Raw genomic sequence first — 22,481 nt, 5'->3', positions numbered from 1 at the left:
TTTCTTTTCATGGTTACTTTCTACCAGCATTTCTGAAGGTAACCTACTAAAATGATGACCCTGTTTATAATAAAGGCGCAAAATATTGCTCTGTAGCATATTTTGAAAATAATATAAAAATAATTTCTATATTACAATTTAAACTTGGCTTGTAAAATTTCAACATAATACAGCCTTAGGTCTACAAACTGAACGTACTTACAAATACCTCTCTGTTGTTTTCCTCTCATTTTTAACAATATAGTATTTTAGTCATATACATGGGACATTAATGTGCAAATGAAAATAGATACTAGTGTCTGTTACTGAAATAATTTACATTCTATGCTATATACTGTTTGGTGATCCTCTGCGTAAGCTGCCATACCCTAAAACAAATACTCTTCAAATACACTGCCAGAGACTTAAAATACACTAAGCTGAAAAGCCATCTACAATAAGCATCAGTTATTTTGCTTCTCTGACCCTATGTTTATTTGAGATTTTTGTGGCTTCTCTTAACATATGGGTTTTTACCTGTGCAAAACATTCCTGGTGATACGAAGACTGTACTCCCTTAGTAGCTCGTACTCTACTTTCACATCCAGCTTGCAAGTATTTTGTGTGTCCATGAAGCACCTGATTTAAGGCCCCGCTACCAGTAGGATTCTGTCCACAGATTTCAGAGGACAGCAGATTTAGCCCAAAGAGCCCTGAGGCTTCCCTCTGCTCCTCAAGCAAAATTCTCATTGATTCTCTCACTGGAAGAGTAACATCAGGCAGCCTGAGGGGAACATACGCTGCCTAAAGGGTCAGGCCTTAACCCCACAAAGGTTTATGCTTTTTCTTAACAGTTACGTTAAGTTTCTGAAAATAAGCAGTCACACTGATGCCAGGGAGACTATGCATATTGGTGAAGTTGAGCACCAGTGTAATGTTTGCAGAATCAGAGTTAAAGGGCAGTACTTTGTCAGATCTGTGCTGTGCATTTTTTTTTTCATGTCTACACATTCATCACATGAGAAATAGATTACCCTGAATATGCCTATATGTACAAGGACTGATACTGCCTCAGCAGACTGCTTTGATCTGCAGTCCAATGGTGCACAAATCCACATCAAGCGACCTTCCTCAGTACTTTCTATATCAAGTAATACTGCTCACATAAGTTTTGCAGTTTAAGAAAAGATGACTCTGAAGACTTCATTTGGCCTATTTAGACTTAAGAAATAAGCAACACAAAACTTTCCAAGTACAAAACAAAAGGTTAATAAATTGTTTTAAAATCCAAAATATCTGAAGTTACTTTTAGTAATCTGCACCACAACCTTCTTCTGAATAAGCTGCTTGTTAGCCATATGCTACAACTGATACCCATATCTGAAAAAATACTTGTAAAGTCTAGCAATAGTTTATTAACTCTTTAGAAAGTATTTTAAACGGAACTTTAATAAAGTGTGACTGAAACCCATTATGTATTACAGGCATCCTCTGTTACGAACAAAGTAAAAAAATTGCATAATAGGTTTAAGCCTTTTTTAAATTAGAGAAAATGCACATTCACATGTTAAAAAAAAAAATATCCAGCTTCCTCCAACCTAAATATCTCCTGGTGATTTTGGATCTATTCTGGGAAGGTGTAGCCTCCCCAGGATTTAGTCTGTACTTCTGAAATCTGGACAACAGTGATAACTGTTGAATGACTATCAAGGGGGGGGGGGGGGGGGAAAGCAAACACAAATGCAAAAATATGCATGTGTATTGCAGCCACTTGAGCTAACAGAAGAAATGAATAGCGTCCTCCAAAACGAAAACCAATTTCTGTACAGCGGGGACTAAGCAGTAACTCTAAGAAGCTCCGGAAGGTATAGCGAGGGCGGATCAGGCACAGAAAAAGGACTTGCTGGCCTGCAGGCTACTTGAACTTTCAATGTAAGGAAAAATAAACCAAGAGAGCAGTCAAAGGTTATCCATTTAGTGCAACAGGAAAATACAACTGAAGATTATTCCCTCTCACACCTAGCTAAGAATGGTACAATTTCTTTCAGAGCTGGTGAACACAAGTCATGAGCAGTTGGGAATTCTGACAAAAATCGGTAGAAAATTTCCTTTTACAGCTAGACTCTTCATGGGACAATCACTTCTTCAGGAGGAGGCACTGTTTCTGCATGTTTGGACTGTTTAATACCAACTATGGTATCCCCTTTAGAAAACTGCCACAAATAGCTCAAAAAACGGAAAAATAAATAAATAAATGAATGAAAACCCACAGTATTACTTATCCAGGAAAAAGGACAACTACTAGGAAAAGATGGATAGATTTTAACTGGCAAATTGCATTGTATACATGCAACTTCTTTTCAATATCAAATGTTAAGGGACAAGAGAATAGTGGGATATTTGAAGAGAGCTTTAAAAGAAAACGGCAACATTAAGCAAATTATTTGAAGATATACCAAGAAAAGGATTCTGAGGAAACAGGTGCAACTAAAAAGTATTCTGTCAGTATTTCATATAACAGATATTTTCAAATGAGCAATCCAGTAGTGGTAAATATTTGCAGAAATATTTGAGTGACTTGAGCATAACAGTGAACACTGAAATTTGCTATCCTATACAGACAGCCTATTATTATTCAGAAGACCAATTAGTTTTTCAAAATAATCTAACATACAGGTACAACCTATTCAATAATTTAGAACAGAGTAATTGATCTAAATATTGACCAGCTGTATATCTCTTTCGTCAATAGTAGATCTTAAAAATGTTTTTAACATTAAAAATGTTTAGGGCTATAGAAACAACTCCTTTGAAAAATGGGAAACAGCAAACTCTCATGGTAACTGCTTACTTTTACATATGTGCTGTTACTTTTTTTCCTCATTCAGGAAGGATACCACTGACTTAAATACAGGGGCTGGTGTAGTTTGCTGCTAATGTAATATTTTTAAGCACAATTTTACACAGAAGCAGTTCTCAGAGTATCAAATGCTACTGCTACTCTAATGCTCTAAGAGTTCTTAAATATTTATTTTTTTCATGAACTTTTATCCTGTCAGTTTTCTCAGTCTCAGCAACAAATACAATCAGGTATATTTGATTTGTTTTAGCATAATCTGCAATTCAGATTTCTTTGGCAATGAGAACTTACATGTTAACCAAAAAAGGACACTGCTTACCAGTGTTCGCAGAGATATGGGCTTTAGAATGTGCTTACCTTAAGGACAGAAGTCGCATGGAGTTTTAACCTCTCATTATGCACGTCAATATTTCCCTTTTATGAAGGACCACAAATTACGTAACAGTGTACACTCAGTATATGGCAAGAAATAAGAAGTACAGGTCTGGATTCATGGAACAGCTAACATGGCAAAGACCAGGACTTCTTCGGAGTGGCTAATGGACTTACTTTGAAACTATTCTTTAAACCTCCCATTCAGCAGGAAACCTAAAGATATGGTCAATTTTAAGTATGTGCTCAGTTCCACAAATTTCAGTGGGCCATTAGCAACAGCTTACGAGCTTTTCCTGAAAGCCAGTACGTGTCAGCATAAGTTTGTGTATCTTGTTTTCATAGACTACTTTAGGCTTGGTTTCAAGGCTAACTAGGATTAACTGTCCACAAGTGAAATGGTGCCACCCACATCAAAAGTAAAAATTGGGGTACAGCAGAAAAGAATCAGATACAAAGATTCTTTGGCAAATAATCTTTCCGGTGTGGGCCAGAAAAAGTGCTATTCCATAATGAGTAAGGCAGAACTCATGTCCTGTGCCTTTAGGTGGCAGAGTAAGAATTCTTGAAGGCAGTACTTCACCTATTTGTAGAAAATGAGCTCTTTTAAAAAACAAAAAAACAAAACAACCAACTGTAGGTAGACAGTAAAGGGGCCTCTGATTACAAGTGTAACACCACTAAAGATCTATTCTTACTATGTTATAGCAGCTGATGCTGGAGGGGTGTAAAACTGGCGAGTGCTATGTTCAGGAAAGCTTCCTCATGTCATACATCTACTTTAACAGTATTTGCGGTGTCTGCTTTACAGAAATGTTTCTATGAGCAAAGTTTTATTTTTAAAAGTATTGCAAATACTTAAGTAAATATTTGGATATCAGACTTGCGCATATCTGTGCTAGGAGTTGCCATTAACAATGGAAGTATTTTATAGCTACCTTAGAACCTCCTGGTGGGTACACAGAGTCTCTTCTCTAGGAGAAGACTCAAAAATAGGTGGAGCCAACAGCCTTCAAGAAAGGTTCAGAAGTCATTATGTGTGCAATAACTATCCTTCGATACTGTTGAGAAAGGAATAAATCAATAATGATTAAATTCATTCAATGGCTAAGGCAATCAATTGATGCACTACATTTATTTTGACAAGCAGTTAATTCAGCTCTAAAATGATCCCAAATTTCCTAGCAGGTCATCAAATTTTCCAAATCTAATAACATTTTTGTATTTTAATTTTATTTTAACATTTCTCTCAATTTTAACAGCAATGAAAATACTACTGAAATTCAGGTGCCCAAAACTATACTGTGTGGGGTTTTTTTTGATGTGAAGTCTTGCAAGTTATAATATATTTTTTATAAAACCTGTTAAAAAATTCAGTACAAATGAAAGTGGCTCAATCCTACTTTTTAATGGAAATGTAGAAATGACTTAAAATTAGGAAGAGGTACAACCCTCATGAATTCAGACCTTTCACTCCCATTTTCCCAGATCATTCAATTTCAACTAAAGTGAGTACAAACATTAGTAGCAATGCAATATGCTGCAATGTTAAAAATGAGCAGTATGTAAAATCACTACCCTCCTGAAAAAAAAAGGCTATGAAAAATCTACGTTTTACTGAGGAAAACATACTCTCATAATAGCCATAGAATTTCAAATGTCTGCAAGGCAGATACTACCCTACTACAACACCACATCTCCGGTATTATGATTTTCCCCTATCATTCTACTACCTGAGTGATGTCAGTGTAAATTCAGGCACCATTAGTAAATTTTTGACCAAACATACACACAGCACTGACAAAGGAGTAAACAACCCTTCAACTTACCAATATATGTAAAAAAGACACTGACAAAATGGAAAATAATTTTTTTTTACGATAAATTAATTCTATTATTTCCTCATTGCCCCGGAAAAGCGAAAAGCTAGACACTATTTACTCATCAACCCTTTATTCTTTTTTTTTAAGGATTCCTTTTACTGCAATTCAACACTGTTTAGTTTCTAAGTAAGAAAATGGTAAAACTAAGTAGTCATGGAAGAATCCTCAATGCCTATGTCCCTTGCTTTCTCTCTCCCTGCGCTTTAACTCTTCTTTGTAGCAGTATGAACAGTAATTTTCAGTCTCAGGACGCCCATAAAAGGAACAGTTCTCCTTCTTACAGCGGTTCTGCTGGATGGAATATATTGGGCAAACTGTACTTCTGCCTTGATTTTTATCATTGTTCAACCAGGTCTGAGGAGCATCCTCATCAGCATATTCTAAGCAGTCTCTAATATCGCCAGTATTGAATCCATTTGTGTATGTCTGAGACTTGTGTTCAGTAGGTATGGCATAGCTCAGTGATTCCACTGTGTTCACTGTGCGGATACCAGATATCCGGGCTGGGCTATAGGTCTGAGAAGACAGTGATCTGTTTTGTTGGGGATAGGTGGCACAGGTTTTTAAGGTGCCAACTACTGGCTTGTAGGTATCATCCTGGAAGCTCGACGGCTTGGAGCTGACATCATGCAAATGGATGACGCTTTGCCTTTGAACAGGTGGTGTATGGCTATAGTGGGCAGATACCGGAATGGGTCCGCTTTTCTTAGCGCCATTACTAGGTGAAGAAAATGACCCAGGCGTGGGACTAGTGCGATCTTTAAATTTTAAAACTAGTTGAGTTGTATGGCTTTGAGGTAAGACAGGTGATGCCCTATCCTGAGGAGATGTTTCTAATTTTTCTTTTGAATACGCCTCCGGCTCCAGTTTCCTACAAGATGACCCATTCAGTGTCACCTTTTTCTCAGCATCCTTTCTTTTCTGTTCCTGTTCTGCATTGAAACGCTCCTGCGCACTGGTCAGGTAATAGCCTATCATCTCCTCATGGAACTGATGCCTGTGACTGGTCAAAAGAAGGCCAGCAAAAATAAACTTTCGTTCACCCTGCATAGCAGCTCTCAAAATATTTAGGCTGAGTTTCACATCAGTGCTGTACTTCCATGGGTCAGACTGCTTGTCAGAGAAGGGTTTATTGTTCATCTTTTCACTGGGTGAGTTGCTAGCTCTGTCAGTTGGAGATGGAGTGGTCTTTTCAGATGGAGAAGTGCTCGCAGACTGTCCAGATTCCTCTTTGCTCCCTTTTCGAGACTTAGACTTCTTCTCTTTGACTTTTTCTACTGTGTCTCCATTTTTCCCATTCCCTGAATTGGCTCTGCTTATTTTGCCATGCACCAGGCCTCCAAGACCACCCATATTCTTCTTCAGTTTAATTCCCAGAGTTTTACTTAGGCTTCCTATTTTATTGGCAACTGAATCCGTCCTGGTTTTGTCTTTATCTTTCCTCTGCTTGTCCTTTTCTTTTTCTTTACTGTTTTTGCCATTATTGCCATTGGAATTACTACAGATGGAATCTCGGTCTGAGTCCATTGAGTCAGCCAGAGACTGAACATCTTCCCCAGCTGAAGCAGTAGGGGATTCTGGTTGAGCCAAAGGGGCCTGCTGTGGAAAAGTAATGATAATTAGATATACAAAATCAGTTTCATACAGGGACGTAGTGCAAAAAAACCCCAAATCCAATATAGATTCTGACATTGATTTTAAATGTACTTTTTTGTTTATGCACTGACATTTTAGACTGGTTTTTTCACCAAATAAAGCTTATTTGGCTGTGCTGACTATGTATCTTGTTTGTTCCTACAGTAGCTTTTGGCTCATTTCAAGCACATTTGTAGAGCAGAGGTCAGCCATTCACAGGTTCTGTGAAAATCAGTGTCTGAATAATGGAGAGATGCGAGTTAGTGCTCTTGTGGAGGGGAAGGCTGCAGTACAACCTCCCTGCGTGGCTGGCCAGCACAGAGAGATCGGCCACTCAGTAGGAAGCATCTATAATACAGGCTGCCTCTCAGCCAGGGGGGAGACAGAGAACATGGAAAGAAACTGGTAATACTGTGATGGAAGGGAAATAAAGTTCTGCTGAAAGCTGTCAGGGGGAATGCAGCACATGAACCTGTATGTAGTAATATTTCAAAATTCACTGTGTTCAAAACGCAACTCATTTAAACTGATTTCTTCATTGTTCCGGTCTCTGGCACATGAAAATCAAAGGTATGATGCACCAGAGCTAAACGTCTTGCCTGAAATATTAAACTTAATTAAAACTTAAGCAAGTAGACTGAGGAATACAATGAGGTGTATTCATTCTTATTGGAAATACAATGCAGATAAAACTGGTGTCAGAAGTCCGAGTTCCAATTTATATTTTAGGTAGGTGATAAAACATCTTTCTTGAAAATGCAATAATGAGGATCCTAGGATACTTTCAAATGTGGCTTTGTTAATTTACTCCTGCAAAACTTAGTCTCGCTTTTAGGTACCATGGAGCTAAAATCTGCTAGAGATAAATATGAAACATTCAACTAACCGTAATGATTCAGAAAAGAATCAGAAAAGAAAAAAGCTCAGGAGATGTATATACTTCCAGTATAGAAACACACACCTGCTTCTTGTCCCTGGGTATTTAAATGCCCTCTCTCTCCCTGGAATCCCTGAGCACCCAGCCACCCCACCACCCAGTAGGGAGCAGAGCTGTTATCCCCACTTGGCAGAAGAAACGAGTGCTGAATTAACCTGACCATGCTCATGTGGCAAGTGTGAAGCAGGGAGAGGTAACCCAGATCCCACAAGTTTCAGGCTCACAGCTTACAACAACAGAACCATTTTGCCTCCCCTTCTTCTGATGTGGTAGCTACCATTGTAAAAACTGTAGAAAAATGGATTTTTCCCCTCTCGCAGCTTGTTAAATGCCTTCTCCATTCTGTGTTCTGTTCCTCCTTTAAATCCTGTGTTGGCTGTCTAAATTGCCTCCATCCTCTCCTAGCAACCTTTTGCCTCCAGACTAACCCCTCAATTCATTCAATGTAATTTGCAGAGAAATTTGCAGGTGACTAGGTGCCAGCTGGGCATAGTTCTAAAATATCTTTCTGAAAGAACCAGGCTCCAGTTCAGTTCCAGTCTGTGGCCTTTTGTCAGCCACTCTAAACTGGGAGCTGTCCAGGGGTGCAAATGAATTCTCAGAAAGAGAAAGGACTTGGGATTGGTGACCTAACAGTGGCATTAGGAGAGCAAGCCAAAGTTCTGAGAAAACAATAGTGAGAAAAGGTCTATTTTAAGATTTTTGAGAACTTGAACTACACAGACTACTGAAATAAGTAACAGAAAGATTAAGCTAGAAAATACACTGCAGAACAGAGTATGAGTTGCAAAAATAAACAAGCAACTGTGTTATTGAAACAAATATGAGAAAAATCTATAAGCCTGATTGCAAGGACAATGAGCCATGAGTGACTCATCCCTGCTGCTAGGACACTCGGGTGTTTCCAGGCATCTGGCCAGCCCAGGCAGCCTACCCTACACAACACCCTGTCGTGCCTTGTACCTCTCACGTTGTTTAGACCGAGGGGGAAGTTTACCTTACCCGTGTCTCAGATGGTATGCGTATCCATGTTACATTCATATAGCTGTGTAGAAGATTAAGCTTTGCCTCAAGAGACAGAATCAAACTAAGGATGAAAAAAGAAGGGAACAAACAGTCAAAAAGCCTGAAAGGAAAAGGAATACTTCTTAACAGGGAGAGATGTAACAGCAGCCTGAATTGCGATCATCAGCCGGAGACCCACCCATGTCTTCTCCCACGTAACCAAAGAACATGAACAAAGCCCCCTCTGTTAGCAGTTCTCCCAATACTTCAATCAGGTATGGCTCAAGACATTTTACTGCTTAGCACTAAAGTTACAGAAAGGTCTTACTTGGCCAGTCTGGTGTTATCATTGTCATCTTTTCCCCACTCCCAGTCTTTCCCAGGATCGACTGCAAAGTGCAAAGGCAGTAACTTGTGTTCAGAGTCAGTCAGAGGGATCACCGCTGAAGTAGAGAAGAAACAAGGATTGGGGTGGGGGGAAACAAAAATGACAAAAAAAAATTTATTTAGCTGTGAAAAGCAGCATAACTGGTTGAAGAAGAAGGGCAGAATTTGAGTGTGCTGCAGAATTGCCTCATGCAGAGCACCATAAATGATTTATATTGGGCTCCATTTCCCTATTTTGATGCTTGTGCAACAGAAGAGGAGAGGGAGAGGTTAATACACTGATTGCTCCTGGCATGAAAAATAGTCACCTGTGGAGGAGGGGAGACCTCTGGGAGAACATTGCCATTTTGTCATGCACAATAAACATTTCCTGGAGATAGAGCCATTAGAATAGCAGAAAGCAATAAAAAGTTGAAATATTCCTGCCTGTCTCACACAGATGCACATACTTGTTAATTATTTTGTCTTTTCAGTTCAGGACCTTTCTGTTTTCCACTGTCAAAGAAACAAAAATATGTTGATAACAGCATTAAGAAACAAAGCAAAATGCAGTTACAGTGATTTTGGACTCAAACTATGAATTAATATAACTGAGGAGCATAGATCAACATATATATGGGCTAAGAGGTCAGTCTGAGGTCACTGTTGAGTGTAGTGAAAAGACCGTTACTGCTGTTACATCCCAGCATTACTGTCTAGCTGTTTTGGCTCTCCTGTCCTTTCCCCTCTCTGCTAAGGCTCTGCCTTCTGACACATATCTTAATGACTCTGCTTTACACTCAGCATGCAGGGACTGCACTCTGATTTTACAGAGCCTCTATCATTCAATCACCTGTAAGAAACTACGAGAAAACCACTGTCAGCTTTAATTAAAGACAGCAATTTGCTTCCATTTCATTAGGGGGAAAAAAAAAAAAAAAAAAGCTGTTGAGGGACTGGGTGAGATCCTCAGGATGGTGCAGGTCCCTGCTGCTCCTCTGACAACCAATCAAGGAATTTAATTTTCTATACTAGAACCCTTAAGGACTTTGCCTAGGTATTGCCAAGGGGCAAAGAAACCTGGAGAAATCACCCAAACATCATGGCACTGAATTACTGAAAATTGATTGCACTTATTGGTTATATGTCATTTATAATCTTTCCTGCAGTTCGGAAAACATATGTTGTCAAAACAAAGGTACAGCATTTTTGGTTAAATATCATTCCTCACCTAGCAGAAGGCAGGAAATCTAATCTGCATTTTAGATTAACACAGTGAAGTCCGTATTTGGTTCAGACAGTTTGACAACTGCAGAAAATATATATGCATTTTCATCTTTGCAGACTGGAAATAAAAAGGTCAAACCTCTACAAATTCCCTGGAAATGTTGCCCCCTACTGCTTACAGCAGGTAATTCTTGAAATAGTTTCCCCATATTAAGTGCAAATGTAGTATCGAACAGCTAGAGATTAATCAACTTTAGTTGCAGATACCGCTGTTAAGATGCAAGCACAGAACTTAATATTGTAAGATAATTTAGCTCCTTAAAGAAACTCAGTATGAATAAGTAGCAGAGAGTCTAACTCTACAGTTCAAAATATACTGTAAAGTGAGCTCCTGAAGCATAAGAACCTAAGAAACATACAGCAGAGGTGACAACTGAATACACTTTTTTAACACTTATTGGTGTAATATGTAATATGCAGTGTTCAATGAAATTATTGCAAGAAAGGGGCTGGAATAACTGAGAACACAATTTACTGATCATGTTTCCCAAGGAAAACTCATATTCTGCCAATTAACTGAATTACTAGCAGGTATTGCTTGGATTTACAACTGACCTTACAATGCAATATATCAACCGTTTAAAGGAAGACCGCAACTTACAAAAGAACAGCATTATAAGTTTATAACACACCGCTTCCACTTCTGGTAGCACCTAACCTTACAGGTACAGCCTGGTAGAGCACTGGGAATGTGATCCTGAGGCAGGTGATGTTGAAAAGCCTGGACCAAACAACTGTCAGAGAGTTGAATCAGTCTCTTAGGGATGTAAACTTCAAAGTAGATTTGAGCTTCTTTTCTAAGGACAGCTTGAAACTAACTAGTTTTCACATAGTTCAATAAACAATAATTGTTATTAAAAAAAATTTTAAAGGCATCGTGTTTAAAGCTGGCTGTTTCTACTGATACTGAAAATACACCTAATAAAAATACTGAGTGCTACTAAATTTTACTAAAATCTTAATACGGAAGTACAAAACAAAGCTTAGACCTGACTGTCTACAGCAAGTCACTGTTGTCTTAACCAAGGTATACATTGTGACAGGTACTGTCTCTATCTTCACACAGAACTATTATTTTTCAAACTCTGAGTTGAATGGAAACTATACTCATTCTAAGGGATCATCTGAGGTTGGTATGAAGCACTCCCATCTTCATGCAAAAAGTATCTGCTAAAGTAGTGGAGGTTTAAAATTCTATCTTCACTGCAAGAGATTGCCTCTCTCTCAGGGAATTCCATTTGATAGCCCAGGTTTCTTGTAGGATTTCCCCACATTCCTGACAGGAAAATATTTTAATGTTAGGACTCCAAGCAGGATCCATCACACTCATTTCTATAGCAAACCCAACAGACAGTAGCATCTGCTTGATGCCCAGCCACATCAGTTTGCAACTTTGGTGCGGTAGTTTGGTTACACTTGGTTTTGGATGCTCTTGAGCTGAAACCACACTATTTGAAATAGTCTGCAAGTCCTAATGCCAACAGATGGGATATGTCAAAAGTAACAGCAGCTATTTTGTCCATAGCAGTTTCAAAGACACACAGTGAGGACTTTCATGCCATTCCTCTGTTGGGTGTACTGCCTTCTGTGCTGTGAAGTCACAGTGTTTGTTTCCTAGCACTACCTTCATGCCTCAAGTGTCATCATTAATCTTCTATAAAGAACACCACTTTATTTCTGAAAATACTAGTAAAATGAAACACTGACACAGATACTGCCATACTGCTGTTAAAAACCACTGTCACACTTATCTCACTTGTCGTTGCAGACTGATTGTGGGCAGCCATTTCACTGCCACCTTGCTGATAAAGCACAGAGTGTGGAAAGCTCTAAGTTCAATGAAGCTGTCTTGGGGGCAGTTGAGAACTGGTCTTTTTTTTCCTGTAAACGAAGATACAAAACACCTGGATAAATATAGCCTGCATGAATACAAAAGTATTTATAGGTTTTTAGTCAGATGTGGATTTCAAAGCAAAAGGGCCTTCAGTCACCAGCAGAATGCCAGCTATGTGCTGGTAAATAGAAGGCGTGTCAAAATGTGCTTTAAATCCTCTCCAGACAAGAGGATGTTAGCATGTTTTCTCTCTTTATATACATTTGTAGTAGTGCTCAAAGTGATCTGATAAATGACTATATGCCAAACAGAACATCAGCATTTATTTGACCACACATATTTCATAAATACAGGACATACTGTCTCCTCCACAAGACACCTTCTCAGCAGCTTAAATGTGTGTGTACATACACAGAGTAGCTCAGACAGCTTCAGATGCTGCTCCTGACATCTGGTTACATGGTCAGAGTATAAAAACTGTAAGTTATGAACAGCCTGCCTATCAGAGATGCTCCTTTTAAGGAGCTGTAACTCTTAAGTTCTCAGCTGCATTCTGACAGTTTGAAATCTGGCCATGTACTGTGGCACCTGTGCCATTGGTTTCTGACTCTTAACAATTGTAGCTCTCCCTTCCAAAGCTGCCAACATCTTTATGCTGACAAGGTACAAAAAATAGGCATTATTAGAGCATCCTTGTGCCAATCTATTTCCTGTCACAGCATTTGAAGAACAATAGCAATGCTGTGTTAGCTATTAAACTGCTGCAGTCTCCGACATCAACCAGATTGGCAGCTGAGAGCTAAAGCATTCCCCCTTCATCCCAGACTTAATGCCAAGTGCTCTCTGCTGCTCCACAGAATTGAAGCCTGTGTATTCAATGCCCTGCAGTAAAACATGTAAAATCGGATCATACAAAACAAATACTATTTTAATTCAACAGTCCTTGTAATTAATCTGGATGAATTTATACATGAACAAAGCCAATATTTAATATTACTGATGCTGTGCTGGATATTTGGTAGCTTTTTCTCTCCCAGCACCTTTCCTGTGTGACTCCGGTGTAGGAAAATCCTACAGAAAGACAGTTTCTAACCACGAGAAGTATATTCAACACTATTGCTAACACCTAGGAGAGAAATCAAATATGTGACCTTGTTATCAAACCCAAGCTCTTCCAGTGTGTAATTAACAAGAGCATATGGCTTCTAATACAAGGAATATTTCAGTAGGTGGCACAAAGTTGTATCACTGAATAGTTTAACACATATTGAGAGGTAGGATCAGAGCAGCTGAACAGTGGTTTTCCTCACTACCTATTGTCAATCCTGTCACTTAGAGGATTCCACAATAGCAAAAGGTTTAGCAGGTGGCAGTTACCCTATCTGCAAAGGTATTGCAGAGATAGTTAAGTTCTGTGTATCCAATTAATTTTTTTATGCACACAGACTCTTGTAACGCCTGTGATAATAAAGTATTGTATGAAGGCAGATGTGCTTAAAATAAATGAGGTTACTGTCAGTAGGAAGGAAGAGATGGACTCTGCCTACTCCAGAAATCGTCTTGTTTCACCACCAACAGAACTCAAACCTAAAAACGGTCAAGACGAAAGACACGGGGCATGTTCTAAAACAAGACAACTCTACAATTTGTAACATAGATGTATAGGCAGGAGCTGCTAACTTAACAGCATGCTGACATTACAGTCTTGGCTGCAGTGTATCATCAGCAACCATCAACAGTGAAACAGTATCCTTAAAAAGGCTCTCCAAAACTCCATCCATGTCACTTTATTGCATTAAAATGGTATGAATTTACTTTGCAGACTTTCATTTCTCACAAGGTGTTTCACATCATACCTCAGTGTACTGGTTTGGAAACAGCTCCTGTGTGAAAAGCATTGTCCTAAGGGCTGCTCTTCTACAGATTGAGGGCTGGAAGGTAGCTGCAATGCCCCAGTGCATAATGCAAAGGCCAGATCTATTGCCAAGCACCTGAAATACAAATCCCTGAAATAGCTACATACCACTGAAGGCTGAATAGCTGGACTGGATTGATTTTTCCCACTGAATATCTGACATTAGATCAACCTTTTTTTCCATTACTGTCTTATGATTCAGTCTCCTCTTCACCAACGCAAAGCTTGTCAATACCACATGCAACCCTTTGTAAAGTGTTTCCCATCTCACACCACCTCAGGTAAAAAACTCTCCGCTCCTTCCAAGAAAGATGACTTAACTAGATGTCAAATTATTGCATGAAGATGACTATAAAAAAATGTGTTGCTCAAGAGTTTCTTTCCCCTTTTGCATCATTTTAATGAATGTCTTTCTACTTTGCACAGCTGCAGCATGCTATCTCATAAGCATAGAAAATGCCTAACGCATCCAAAATCAGATGAAATGCACATACGGTTAGGGAATTAAATGAAGGAGGACTAAATGAAATTCACTCAGGAGATCTGAACAACCAGCACACATTGCACGTTTACTTTACAGGTATATGCATCCATAAGGGATTTAAAACACCTCTGCAATGCCATCAGGCAAAAAAAAGGAGGACTCATACAGCAAAACTGCACCAATTTTTTCTAAAGCCTCACCATGTTTTCATCAGAACAAAAAGGAGCTCCGCAAAAGGAGCTAAGACAGATAGGAGTTCATCTCACAGCTTTCTATTGTTAAGCAAACAGGTCTTCCAAATAAGGGCAGTTATAGCTAGCTCCTAGGCTACTGATGCAGTGACAAATCCAGTCCTGAAGCTCTTGTCACTCCCAATCCCATATCCAGGAAGCTCAAACCTGACACAGAAATATCTGGTCAAACTTTGTTGGCACTGTTCTGAAGTAAAAGAGAAGACAGCAAGATGATAAGATAAAAACGTGACAACTAAATGTTTTTAAGTGAGAAAAGTGCATTTAGCACACTAGAAGAGAGATTTTGTCCATTACATGAGTTTTCAATAGTGATCTGACTCACACTTAATCTTCTAAACACTTTACTAACCCCAAATTAACAAAGGCTTTCAAGAACCCAGAAGCACCGTAGGTAACTATGATCATACCTATTTACATATATGGAACTGACAGAAAAGGTCTAAGTGCCACAGACAGACAGTGATAACACAAGGATTAGAGTTCTTGGCTCCCAGTCTTGTGATCAGACCACTTAGACTCCTAAGGATGTAGCAATAAAATTTTAGTGGATATTGTTTCCTTTCTGATACACAAATACATCTACAGGTAGAAGAAAGTACTTTGTGCATTGTGTTCAATATATTGGGTTGCTGTGTTTGTAGCATACCTTGTTCTCTCTGTTGATCTTTTTGTTCCATGGAAACAAGAGCAGAGAAATGGGCCTGATCATAGGCTAGCACGAGAGGCGAGCAATGGCATCTGTTAGGTAGGACTTCAAGTGGCAAATAAATTCCTCCAAATGGTATAGGTGCAAACGCTGCAAAGAAAAATGACATTTTTTAAAACTATGTCAAACAACAGACAATTAAGTTGGTTCTATTGTATGTAACAATTGTCCTACAACATTTTCAGAACTCCAGAAGAGCACCCTAAAGTGGAGTAATGAATGCAGGAAACAGTCACAACAACATGTAAAATTTCACTGTAAAAACACCAGGAAATATACTAAGAAAAATAATGGAAACATTCTGTTCTTACATATATTTTCCTTGCTCTAACTGTTTACTAGTAAAAATATTGAGGTCTTTTAACAAAATCTCAATGACTCTCACACATGTATTCAGATTTGTGCCTTCCTGTAATACTTCTAGGTAGAAGGATATTTTCTAACAATCAGCAGTAAATACACCATCAGATCTCTTGGTAACATACTCTGCTCATGCCTTGCATAACCTGTTTCTATAAGAAACATTATAAACCTGTCTGTAGTCCACACACGTCATCATGCACATCATATGTATGAATGGATATATAAGTATATAAGTAAGTATATATAAGTATATAAGTAAGTATAAGTATATAAGTAAGTAATTATATATAAATAAGGAAAGATTAAAAAAGTTCTACAAGGAGAATTTGAATGGGATGCTGCATCTGTAAGGGCAGAATCCTTTGAAGGATTCTACACTTGTTTATATATAATTATGGGAAACGGCAAGTTTGGGCAGGAAAATTCTCTCAACATGTTTGCTTCTGACCAATTATTTTTCCTTTTGCTGTGAAAGTATGAATCCTTATTACTCAAATATTTCCAAAATGAGCATAAGGAAAAAAGTAAAACCAAACAATGAGGTTTTTTGTACTAAAAACTTTTCCTTTGAAGAGGTCTGCTGTGTCCAGACTTTGGGACGGAAAACAGTATAGTTTTTTAAGGTATAAACCTACATTTTGGTGAGTCTATCTGAACTTCACCATAATTATGACTTACATAATTATCCTGTATTTTTTACTTTTATCTAATAGAAGTTGAATCACTATTACTCTGCTCTTCCCCCCACCTGTCCTGAAAAAGGCAGCAGCTATGCCATAAACACTCAGATACGTTACAGCTGGGTCCTTTGTGCTCATTTACAATTGATTCAATTTACATAGATGCATGAATTTCTAATGATAAACTCTTACCTTCTCCCCCTGAGTCTCGTAACATTGTGTCTGCTACTACAACAATAGGTCTTCTCAAAATATGGGCTAAGACAAAAACATGGAACTCTTCTAAGCTCTCGTACACTGGATCTTCTGAATTATCGACTCTGGAAGACAAAGCATTGAAGCTTTTTGAATCAACCCTCGAAATTTTAGTGAACCAACACATCGCAGCAGCTATTTCTTCTCTTTGGCACTCATATTCCCACTTTTCTGAAACATATCAATTACTGAAATAGGTAACATAAGAAACTGGAAAGGAAAATACATTTTTGAAAATAAAATAACAGCAATAGAGAAAATGTTTTGACTTGCAGACTCCACACTATTCTAGTAGTTAGCAAAATTCATTACTTTCTGATATTGTTTGGTAGCCTAATGGGAATAAAAAAGGTAATTCTCAGATAACATCCTAGTATAAACCTGCTTTTGTCACAAAAATGGTAATTTCATGTGACACCCTTGGCACATAGACTCTACAATGAAAGATAATTGTTTTTCTAGCTCCTCTAAAGAAAATACAGGTGAGTTTACCTTGGCAATGTAAGAAACATTGATGTTGGCTTGAGCAGGAGGAATTTAACTTACAAAGTTGACAACCTTTTTTCTTTGACTATAACCAAATCGTATTTTTTTAAGATGAGGAGAGGTACCTGTGTGGGAACTGGAGATTAATTTTCCTGTTGGATTTTCCAATGAGATGAATTTCACCTGCTTTCAGACATCTAAAATCAGAAGTCTAAGCATTTCACCTTGACCGCCATTCTACAGATAACAAAAAAATATAGGGGCATCTGGAAGTAGGATCATCCCTCTCCTCTTAAGCATTTGCTCAAAGATGAGATGAAAATTCTCATTTCTTTTTAGATAATACAGAAGGAATCTTGATCAAGATGCAGTTAGGTGAGACAAAGGCAAGCATTTTTGCCAGTGGAGCTTTGTGTTTCAGAAAACACATCAATGCAAGCATCTTATATGGTAGGAGAGCAGAACATAAAATTCAAACAGTTAAGTAAGCACTACGGAAAAACCCAAGTCTTTTCTTTACATTGGCCTTCTACAGGTCTGATCCAAATACCACAGGATTTAATGAAAGTCTTTCCATTCTCTTCATCTAGCTGGAGCAGACACAGAGCACTTCAAAAGTGGAGAGATAATATTTCATATTTAGATTCAAATAAAAGTTTCATTGAGGAGCATTCCATAGGTCTAAACAGAGTTAATTCTCCACCAGCTTCACAATAAGCAAGTAATTTAAGACAAAAAAAGTGCTTATTTTGGAGGAATTTATAAATAAATAAATGCATTTAAAATATAATTGGAAGCTAATTTGAGCACTTGAAGAGTCTTCTGCACTCTGAAGAGATGTTTCTTCCTTTTGAATTGTTGATACCATTATGGAATGTACATCTTGGAAAACAATTATTAAATTCATTATCCTTACTTGGTTAAAATGCCTTTCAATATCTAGTTGTCCAAAACATGGGTATTAAGTGGTAATATGCTCACAGTATGGTGTTTTGTGTCAAAACCATGACAATTAGCCCTGAATATCAAAGGTGGCCAAAATGAATAAAGTATCTACAAAAAGACCTTGACAAAGAGGAGTACACATAACACGTTGTTTGTTTTTTTTAAAAAGACTGAACTATCCTAGTCCTATCTGAGCTGGTTTGGGCAGTTTCCGTTCTAATCATAATTTTATGTCTGAAAGGCATAAGCAAGGATGGAAGACAAAGAAAAAACAAATAACAGGATGTCTATTAAAGAAGTTACCTGGTTCCGACAGGAATATCAGAGAAACTCATGTTAGATTACATAATTACTACTATCTAGAAGAACACAGAGATAAGACATTTAAGAAAGCCAAAACATGTACACAGCACATAAAGCAAGATTTGTAATTGTTTCATGTCAGTACTAAAAGGTTCTAAGGCCCACAGGGAACCAGCCCCTGCCAGATTCATCTACAGCCTATACATCTAATCTCAATAGCATCAAGTGTCAGAAATTCAAATTCAACACCACAAATCAAGAGCATTAAACCACCAAGTATATATAGGGAAGCAAATCCTTAGAATATAATTTATGGACTAAAATCCTTAAATTCCTTAAAATATACCTGTGCTATCCCATTTATCTGAATACATTAGTCTTATTTTCCCAACCTATTCAAATTTCAAAAAACTTTTTTCTTCATACATTAATGGACAAGCGCAATTGCCAAGTTTGTTTTAAATGTTCACTTTTACTGAAAAGCTTACAAAATGCACAGTTAGAGGTTTCATGACCCAAACCCAACCTATGAAGTCAATCAATTATGAAACAGATCATTCTTTCACCTGGACTGCAAAATAATTCTGTTAAATTCTCTGCTTCTCTAGATGAACATTTTCAAGCCCTTGACTTCATAAGCATTTTATAGAATTTTTGGTTGCCATTATCTCCTTTCCTATTTTTCTAGTTTAATGTCATTAATGCCAGTATCGCATTTTAAAGCTTTCCCTCTACGTAGAAGACAGAAATGAACATCCTAGATGGAAGAAGACTGAAAAATGGTTAGAGTTGTGGGAAGCAGACAAAAGTAAAGATGATAATTCACAGTTGAGTGCCACTTAAAAATATAATACACACAGAGCACTGGTTCTGGGAGACATGGCAAAAAAAAGGTGGACAACACAACCTAGGCACACTCTTAAATGAAAGCAGCGATTGTCCTCTCAGACAGAGAACTTCCATAATTAGCTGTCATTAATATGCATTATCTGTAAAAAACAGTAACTGAACATAACTGTAAGGGCACTGCTCTACAATATGTGGGACAAATACAGTAACCTTCTCACAGGTCTGATGGCAACCATCCTATCCCTAGAACTTTACATTAAAATCTTTCATGCCAACCTAGGAGCACAGCAGCATGGAAATTATTAACAATAGGCTGATGCAGGATACAAATTCTCTGATCAAGCAGTGAGACACCTCTCCTTCCCTGTATCCCTCTTGCCGTTACCCAAACTCATCAGGAAACTTCCTGATGTTCAAACTAAATTCTCCATTTTGTAATCTCCTCTCATATTCCTTGCTGAATTCTTCTCCGTTGTTGGCTGCAACAGCTTTTCAGCATTTGCAGTCCATTATGTCACCCTCAGAGTAATTTGTTAGCCAAAAGAAAGAAGCAGCATGCTATTGCCAAGACAACATGCTACAAAAATTTCCAGCTATTTTCTCATGGTAGTATTTCCAGACTATCAGTCCTGAAGTTTTTCTTCAAGTCCTCTAATTATTCCTCACCTCCTAGTTAATGAGGTTCTAGAGGTGAAAGGCATATTTCAGATGCAGCTGTATCAGAAGGACCGTTATCCCTTTGGTCAGCTGTATTCAAGCCCGACTGCATGTGGAATCCAAAATTCCACTAGACTTCTTTACTCTTCAATATCACATTACCAAGTTGCTCGATTCACTATTTATGATCATATTCACACATTTCAAATCCTTCCCTTCTATTACACATCTGTTTTCCATTGCTCATTTTCACAGAATCAGAGTGGTTGAGGTTGGCAGGGACCTCTGGAGGTCACCTTGTCCAACGCCCCTGTTCAGGTAGGGCCACCTAGAGCCAATTGCCCAGGTTGGTGACCAGACAGTTTTTTAAGATCTCCAAGGACTTCACAGCCTCTCTGAGAAACCTTTTCAATGTCCTGGTTTATTTCATCATTGCCAGTAATTCATGTGGGCCACCTTATATTACTTCAGTGCCACTGCTGGGGATTCAGTACGAATTTTCCTGAAGATCAATGAGAACGAAGAGTCATCATCCACAAGTATCCATAGCAATCTGTGCATCCTTTGATCCACTTACTATTCCACTTTTTTCCATGGACCTTTATTTATATTACACTACTTGGCCAGGAAAATTGTGGACAAAATAATTTTGTCAATATAGCATGCAAGCAAAGGAAATTTAAGAATCTGAAATGAATTCCTCTGGTCATGTAAAGTTATTTTTTAAATAATGAAATCCACATATATAAGGGCATATAAATCTGCATTGCAGAATCCTGCTCAACCAGGGCACTCTGACTAAATAATTTATCTTGATTGTAAGAAAAAAATTAACAAAAAAGGAAAAAAAAGATCTCAGCCTATCCTGCAGGACCACTGCTACCTTGAATCCAAACAGGGTGGACACCTACTCAGCCCTCCAAAGAGATTCTCTCTCCTATGGCAAATCCAATTTGTACCCCAGCCAGTAACAAAAAAACCCCTCAATAAGCCAAAACAGGAAAGTAATTTATCCTGCTGTTCCACCCGGCTATCTGCTGTCTGTTCCTCTCTTTTGCCTATAAACTCTGAGCAAGATCTGTTTGTGTCTTTCGATTTCCTCTGAACAGCTCCCAACGGTAACCTGGCTTTTTTTCCCCACATACATACACTCCAGATTCTCAGTCTGTCCAACAGACTCGTGACAGCTATTACAAGTTTAGATTAAGTTTCAGAACTCAAGCAGAGCAAGAGACCAAAGCCTCCAGACAGGTGACAGGTACTGAAACAATGTGACAAGTATTAAGTTCTTCAACCTGGTGATAAGGTAAAAGCATCAGACCAGAATGAAATCTGAGTTCACATCTTGATCTGCCACCATTCCGTTTCTGAATCCTCCTCTTTCTCTGCTTAAGAATTCCAAAATTAAAACTAACATACACCACAGCTGCAGCTTAATAGCAAGTACAAATTTCTGCTGCAGGCAGATGTAGAAACCTATCCATTGATTTCCTTAGTATTTCAGCAATGAGCTTCAACTCAAACACAAAGAATTGCACAGTAGTGTAACATTTCCCTTCTTTTCTTTGGGGGATGGTGGGGGGAGGTATACTGCACTGACCAAAGGAAATACATAATGTGAATGTTTCAAGTTCCAATTTTTATTTCTTAGCCTTTAAAAATATCTTTTTTCTCAGGCAAAAACAGTATCAAGGAAGCAGTTTTCAAGGCATATAATAAAAGACAAAACCTAAATAAATTTTCCCTAGATTATTTTGGTTTTAATATTATTTTGTATTTAATTGTGTGGGAGTGCATGCTTTTGTGTAAAACATCTTCCGTGGCATGTCAGATGCAACCATCTGTCAAACAGGAAACATCTTGATTTCAATAAAAACTTTTTAAATGAAGAAAAACCAACCACTATGTATGTACTGGTACTTAATATGACATAATTCTGATCCCTCCGTTGCCTTGAATTGAATCTCTTTTCTAGATTCTGTGGGATATCCACTGTTTTCAGATCTGAAGGGCTGTCTGAACTAGCATATTTGAAACACCACAGCAATTTAATTATTTCCAGGCTACATTTGTCTTAAGTACTATTTACATAAACTGAAAATAGGCCAGATGAAAAGATTTATTAGCCATCAGAAACTTCAGCTAGTAAGGAAAAGATATTCTGCTATAATGAACCTTTTTCTAAATGCACCTTATTATTACTGCATATACTGAACAGTTGAAAAGGAATAGCACTCTTATAATAGACAACCAGATCAAATAAAAATAGTTTTAAAGCAATGTCTTTGTTAAATGAGCTAAACTAAATTCTCTAGAAGATAAGGGTCTTTGATGGATGCAGTAGTTTTGTATGAAAAACTGTATGTTAAAATACTCTGGATACCTAACCAAGCCCGAAACCTCAGAGATTACATGCATTTGTGAGG

At 38.0% G+C, this 22,481-nt stretch overlaps 1 protein-coding gene across 8 annotated transcripts in view; it reads right to left on the bottom strand.

Annotated features, from left to right (window-relative positions):
* Positions 1–4,598: 4,598 nt before the first annotated feature.
* OTUD7A (OTU deubiquitinase 7A) overlaps positions 4,599–22,481 on the bottom strand; it is a 149,070-nt gene continuing 131,187 nt past the window's right edge. For 5 of the 8 annotated variants that reach the window (XM_075100135.1, XM_075100137.1, XM_075100136.1 and 2 more), the window contains 5 exons: positions 16,753–16,880; positions 15,458–15,607; positions 9,000–9,114; positions 8,669–8,753; positions 4,599–6,693 (listed from right to left, as the gene is read on the bottom strand). In XM_075100135.1, coding sequence (XP_074956236.1) covers positions 5,260–6,693; positions 8,669–8,753; positions 9,000–9,114; positions 15,458–15,607; positions 16,753–16,880 — 1,912 coding nt within the window. In that variant the 3' untranslated portion in view covers positions 4,599–5,259. The remainder of the gene's footprint in view (positions 6,694–8,668; positions 8,754–8,999; positions 9,115–15,457; positions 15,608–16,752; positions 16,881–22,481) is intronic. The other 3 variants (XM_075100139.1, XM_075100141.1, XM_075100142.1) reach the window with 2 other exon arrangements.

This window comes from Phalacrocorax aristotelis, chromosome 7 (assembly GCF_949628215.1).
Source record: "Phalacrocorax aristotelis chromosome 7, bGulAri2.1, whole genome shotgun sequence".
Lineage (NCBI taxonomy): Eukaryota > Metazoa > Chordata > Aves > Suliformes > Phalacrocoracidae > Phalacrocorax > Phalacrocorax aristotelis.
The sequence above is the reverse complement of the archived record's forward strand: the minus strand, read 5'-3'. Positions and strand labels throughout refer to the sequence as shown.